The sequence below is a fragment of the Filicampus tigris genome, chromosome 19 (genome assembly GCF_054856515.1).
Source record: "Filicampus tigris isolate MCC_2025a chromosome 19, RoL_Ftig_1.0, whole genome shotgun sequence".
Classification (NCBI taxonomy): Eukaryota; Metazoa; Chordata; class Actinopteri; order Syngnathiformes; family Syngnathidae; genus Filicampus; species Filicampus tigris.
This window is the reverse complement of record NC_141235.1, coordinates 14,747,501-14,754,071: the sequence shown is the minus strand read 5'-3', so window position 1 is coordinate 14,754,071 and position 6,571 is coordinate 14,747,501. Positions and strand designations below refer to the sequence as shown.

The window sequence follows — 6,571 nt, the reverse complement described above, 5'->3', positions numbered from 1 at the left end:
GTTTAATACAACGTTCCAACTTCATTGGAATTGGGTTTGTACTACGACTGGTCTTCTGAGTGCCAGACTATAAGTGAAACATGAATGTTGTAAATATTTAACCAGATTTCTTTGTGAATAATGGCTGAATTAGAAATAAACGATACTGTGAAAACCTCTGGTGTATAGGACATAATGTTTCTTACATTATGTCTTAAGGATTTTGAGCAATTTTACGCAGCATTTGTAGTACTTTGGATAACTATATTACCATTAAAACCCTTAATACATATACTTTTCACTTTGTTGAATGTTTTCCACATACTACTCGCTATAATCAATTTAATTTATATTTAAGGTTTCACCACAAAGCCATCAGAAGCAAGTGTAAAAACTACATTAAAACAAAATCACATGAAACAATTCAAGTACGATTTAAACTACTAGAAAAAAAAAAAGACAAAAAAATAGAAAATACATTGTTCCTCTTTGTGCCAGTCAGGCGATTTATAATTTCTGTGTTCAGTGGCTAAGTAACGTGTAATAAAATCGACAAAAACATTACCCACCTCAATACTTAATTATCACATTTTATGCAGGCCTGGGGCAGCTGAAACTGACATGGAGTATGTAGGAAAGGTTGTTTTATTGTTCATATATTAAAAAAATAGCTTAGTTGAATGTTCAGACAGGAGAAAGGAGATCACAACATCTCTGACCTATACACACATATGGAAATGACTGCAGAGGATAGCCATATACTTTTTAAGAGGTGTGGCTCTGACCATGTTCTTCTTTTCATTACCTTACTTCTCCATTGGAAATATGTGCCTGTAAGTGTTATTTGAACTCACACTGATTCTCCATACTTCTTGCAGTAAACAATCCTTCTCCTGTTAGTCCTGGTTTGAACCCCAGACCTTAAGGTTCCTGTTTAATGCAGAAGGTTCCTGAGCCATTACTTTCCTGATCAGAGGTGCCCTGGGAAAAGTTGAACTCATCCGCCTCCATCATCTCCTCTTTCATTCGCAGGAGTGAGTCTGTAAGACATAAGGACACAAAAAATAACCAAAAAGGTGGTCACACCAGGTGTTTTTAGCTTCAGTGCACAATTATACATAATTTAGGTTTCGAAAACACATGTTATGACTACTTCAGAGTATACAATACAACAAGGCAAATTTCTCAAGATACAGAATTACTATATTTCTCATATGTCCAACCATTAGGGCTACACAATATATCAAAATCGATTCACCATTGCAATAATTGCCATGCAATATGCATATCACAAAGAGGTGTAATAACTTTCATTTGGAATTGCATGTTTTTATCTGACTTTGACCAATCAGATACAATCTTGAATGCGCATCGTCATCCAACATGTGAACATCATCTTTAGGGCATTGCAATTACTAAATATCTTTTAAAAAATTATAGAAAAATGTATTACAATGAATTAGGTAGGAATCCATTGAGACTACTTATTTTGCCACGTGAAAAAACATTTATTTCATTACTTGAAAATATTTCTTTAGGGACATGTTAAATATTATAATAATATCGATATAGCAGTATTCAACACCCATATCACATTTTTCCAATATCGTGCAGCCCTATCAACCATTATTTTTATTCGTGTGAGCAGGCTCAAAATAAACTGGTCATATGACCAGAAAAATAAATGACAGGTTTCTGTTAAAAAGCTTAGTGCCCTTTGCGTGTGATGTTACCTGATTTATGGGCTTGGTGGAGGTGAGTTCGGAGTTGCAGCTGAGTTGGCCCCTCGACATGGTAAAAGGGTGGACTCTGGTCTTCATCCCCTGAGAAGCTTCTCCTCCTGACTACCTGACTGAAAGGTCGCCGACCAACCGGAATCTTCCTCTCTAAACATCAAGCCAAACAATGGTCAGCTACCAGGGGCTCATTACACACAGATTACTTAACTGTAACATGTCTCATGAGCTATTCTTTTTATATTAGAGGAGGCAAAGTTATGAACAGTAAAATTTAGAATGAAAAAACTCCTGGGCATCTGGAACCAAGCTGCCAGAACAAGTCCGGCAAGGAGATATCCCTGGATTGCCCAATCAGTATATCGTGGGCATAATTTCAAGTAAACCGCAATAGGTGTAAGCAGGCGTAGTGGGTAACGCCGGGGGGAGCGAACTTTGAGGGGGTGTTGAGTTGGTGGGGTCAGCCGGATGGGGTTGTGGTGGTAGTTTATTGGTGTGTGTGCGTTATTTTTCTTATATATTTTATGTTAGTGTACACTGTAGCCTGGGTAACTTATTAGTCATAGGTCCACATAAAAGTTGTTTTTTTAATAGGAAAAAAGTAGGTCACATTTAAAACTCCGGAGCATGTGACCTGTTTGACAGGAAGTTGACAGCTGTCAGAAGCTTCCGGTTCCGGCGCCGCGCGAGTGGCAGCCCGCTACAGTAGCTCCGGCTCATCGGTGAGCCTTTTCGTGTGTTTTTGTTCCTTAATATTACTCTACCTCATACATTTTTCATATAGTTGATAGTCGTAACTTGCGTAGCAATGGACACCCAAACTGCGGTATTCTTGCTTCTGCTGGTGGCGATTTTTTGCGCGATCCTGTCCGGCGCCCCCATTGTCTACAGCCGGAATCAGCTGTTAGCACTCCGTGCTAACCCTGCGCCGGCTACCGGGGCGAGACCCGATATCCCCTGTGAGCTGAGGAGGAAGAGACGGGGATCTCGTGCGGGGGTTAAACGCCAGGAAAGGAGGAGATGATACCATCCCGTCCTCCCGTTTGTTATCATGGGGAATGTTAGATTGCACCCCAACAAGATGGACGAGCTAGTGGCGCTTACCCGGCATGAGTGGGACTTCCGGGAGGCTAGCCTGATGCTATTCACGGAGTCGTGGCTAACAGCGCTAACGCCGAACGCGGTCGTAGAATTGGACGGCTTCCAAATCATACGCGCGGACAGGACGCTGGAGAGTGGAAAGAGGAAAGGAGGAGGGCTGGCTGTGTTTGTGAACGATAGATGGTGTAATCCTGGGCACATCACGATTAAGGAGCAGCTTTGCAGCAGGGATATTGAGCTGCTTGCTGTTGGCATGAGGCCATTCTACATCCCGCGAGAGTTCAGTCATGTGATCGCGGTGACCGTCTACGTCCCACCAGCTGCCAGCGGCGACACAGCCTGTGATGTCTTGACTGCAGCAGTGAGCAGGCTACAAACACAGCACCCAAATGCCGTGATACTCATCTCTGGTGACTTCAAACATGACTCCCCTTCCTCCTCTCTGCCTTCATTCACACAGTATGTCACCTGCCACACCAGAGACAATAAAACACTGACCTTTTCTATGCCAACACCAAGGAGGCATACACATCACTGCCCCTCACCCCGCTGGGCAAAGCTGATCACAACCTGGTGGCTCTCCAGTCTGTGTACAAACCTCTGGTCCGCAGGCAGGCACCTGTGACCCGCACGGTTCAGAGATGGTCTGGAGAGACCGTGGAGGCCTTAAAGGACTGCTTTAGCACAACTGTGTGGGAAGTATTCACCGATGCTCACGGGGAAGACATTAGTAGTCTAACGGACACTGTTACAGACTATATAAATTTCTGCATGGAGAACACCATACCCACCAGGACAGTAAGGTGTTTCTCCAACAACAAACCCTGGATCACACCAGACATAAAAGCTCTCCTGAAGGAGAAGAGGAGGGCTTTTGCATCAGGCAACATAGAGGAGCGGAAGACTGTGCAGCGCCAGCTGAGGAGGAGGAGGATCAGAGAGGGGAAAAGGTCCTACAGGAAGAGAATGGAGGAGCAGCTGCTGCAGAGTAACGCCAGGGGAGTCTGGAGGGGCCTGAAGACCATCTCAGGCCACAGACAACCCAAGACCCGGACTGGGGGGGACCTGCAGTGGGCAAATGAGCTGAACCTCTTTTTCAATAGGTTCGATCAGATGCCTGCCCCCACTCAGACTCTCCTGCTGCAGCCTCCACCTATTCTTCCTGCTGGGCGTGTCACCCCCTCTCCCCTTTTCTACACAGTCTCCAGCTCCCAGCTACACCAGATAGCCACCACTCCCTCCTGCCCAGCCTTGGCCTTCACAACATCTCAGGTGAGGAACCAGCTGAAGAAGATGAAGGCGAGGAAGGCAGCGGGCCCAGCTCCTCAAATCCTGCGCAGACCAGCTGTGTGGAATTGTCCAGCACATGTTCAACCTGAGCCTGAAGCTGGGCAGGGTCCCCCAGCTATGGAAAACATCCTGCCTGGTCCCGGTGCCAAAGACCCCCCACCCGAAGGAGCTCAACAGCTTCAGACCACTGGCGCTGACGTCTCAACTGATGAAGACCCTGGAGAGACTGGTCCTTGTTCACCTGCGCCCCCTGGTGAGCTCCTCAATGGACCCACTCCAGTTCGCATATCAGCCTGGCATCAGTATGGATGATGCCCTCATCTACCTCCTCCACTTCACTCTCCCACCTGGAGAAGGCGGGGAGCACTGTGAGGATCATGTTCTTTGATTTCTCCAGTGCTTTCAACACCATCCAGCCCACCCTACTGGGAGACACGCTGGAGCGGGCGGGGGTGGCACACCACCTCACCACATGGATCCAGGACTACCTCACAAACCGGCCACAGTATGTGAGGACACAGGACTGTGTGTCTGACGTGCTCCTCTGTAACACGGGGGCCCCACAGGGAACTGTCTTGGCTCACTTCCTGTTCACCCTCTACACCTCGGACTTCAACTACAACACCCCTACCTGTCACCTGCAGAAGTTCTCTGACGACTCTGTGATTGTCGGCCTCATCACAGGCGGAGATGATCGGGAGTACAGAGAACTTACTCAGGGTTTTGTGGACTGGTGCCAGCAGAACCGCCTCCTGATCAATGCGGGGAAATCCAAAGAAATGGTGGTGGATTTCGGTAGGCGCCAGCACTCTTCACCTGCACCAGTGAATATCCGGGGAACAGATGTTGAGAGAGTCTCAACTTACAAGTACCTGGGTGTTCATCTGAACAATAAACTGGACTGGTGCGACAACACAGACGCCCTCTATAGGAAGAGTCAGAGCAGACTCTTCCTACTCAGGAGACTGAGGTCTTTTGGGGTTCAGGGGACACTCCTCAGGAACCTTTATGACTCGGTGGTTGCATCGGTCATCTTCCAGGGAGTGGTCACCTGGGCAGGCGGCGTCTCGGCCCAGGACAAGAAGCGGCTGGACAAACTGGTCAGAAGGTCTGTCCTGGGCTGCTCCCTGGACTCTGTGGACTCGGTGGGGGACAGGAGGATGTTGGCCAAGCTGTCATCAATGCTGGACAACCCGGACCACCCCCTCCAGGGCACCCTGACAGCACTCCACAGCTCCTTCAGTGACAGACTGTTACACCCTCGCTGTGCAAAGGAGAGATTCCTCCTTTCTTCCTTCTTTCCTGCTGCTGTCAGCCTCTTTAACAAGAACATTGTGTAGTCTCTACAAACTGGCGGACATTAGTGCAATTGTGCAGTCCTGCACCTGAGCTCATATCGTGCAATACCCAATATTCCCCACTACTGTAATACCGTGCAATACTCAACATTCCCCACTACTGTTAGTCTAGTTTTATTTTTATCCAATGCTGTCCCTTACATTTCACTACAGCACTGCAGCACTGTCACTTACTTAGAGTATTTTTCCTCTGTACTATGTACAGGCCAAAATGAGTGTTCCTCATACTTTTTATGTAGATGTATGTTGGTGTGTACATACAGGTGTATATACACGTTACTGCGTATATTTACATAGGTTTGAACCTGAATGTTTGCCGTCAATGTTATACATTAATGGCTACATTATGCCACCGTCCCTGTGTGACCTATATCTTTGCTGCTGCAACAATGAAAATTTCCCCACTGTGGGATCAATAAAGGCATTCTTATCTCATCTTACAGTGAGCGATCACAGCCGGATATATATTTTTGTATGTATGTATATGTGTATTGTATGTATAATTTGTATTGTAATATATATGTATTAGTGCTGTCAAATTTACCGCGTTAACGGGCGGTAATTAAATTTTGTAATAGATTGCGTCAAAATATTTGCCGCATTTAACGCATGCGCAGAATGACCACCAAAGCGGACGCGTGTCGCCCGCGGGAGTACAAAGAAGCATTTCGAAAGAAGAGGACAGCTTTAAATATCAGAAATGTGAATTCATTGGTTTGCCTCAGCACTGAGGATGAGTAGAGAAGAGGGCTGTCTTGTTTTGTGTTCATAAAGTCAGTTTAAAGGAGTAACACACGACATGCTGATACCAACAACAGCATAGCGCAGCATTAGGAGCCAATCAAATTCGTGTGCACTTCAGAGACCACTCGGTAAACTTAAACTGTAAGAATATATAGAAGCATTTCGAAAGAAGAGAACAGCTTTAAATCTCAAATGTGAATAAATTGGTTTGACTCAGAGAGTGAGGATGAGTAGAGCAGGTCTGTGTTGTTTTGTATTAAAGTCAGTTTAAAGGAGCAACACACGACGTGCTGATACCACCTACAGTATAGCACAGCATAACAATGAGCCATTTGTGTGCACTTCAGGGACCATCGGAAAACA

General features: G+C 46.0%; 1 protein-coding gene across 2 annotated transcripts in view; it reads right to left on the bottom strand.

Annotated features, from left to right (window-relative positions):
- Positions 1 to 304: 304 nt before the first annotated feature.
- mbtd1 (mbt domain containing 1) overlaps positions 305 to 6,571 on the bottom strand; it is a 142,931-nt gene continuing 136,664 nt past the window's right edge. For both annotated transcript variants that reach the window (XM_086015947.1, XM_086015948.1), the window contains 2 exons: positions 1,713 to 1,865; positions 305 to 1,019 (listed from right to left, as the gene is read on the bottom strand). In XM_086015947.1, coding sequence (XP_085872073.1) covers positions 901 to 1,019; positions 1,713 to 1,865 — 272 coding nt within the window. In that variant the 3' untranslated portion in view covers positions 305 to 900. The remainder of the gene's footprint in view (positions 1,020 to 1,712; positions 1,866 to 6,571) is intronic.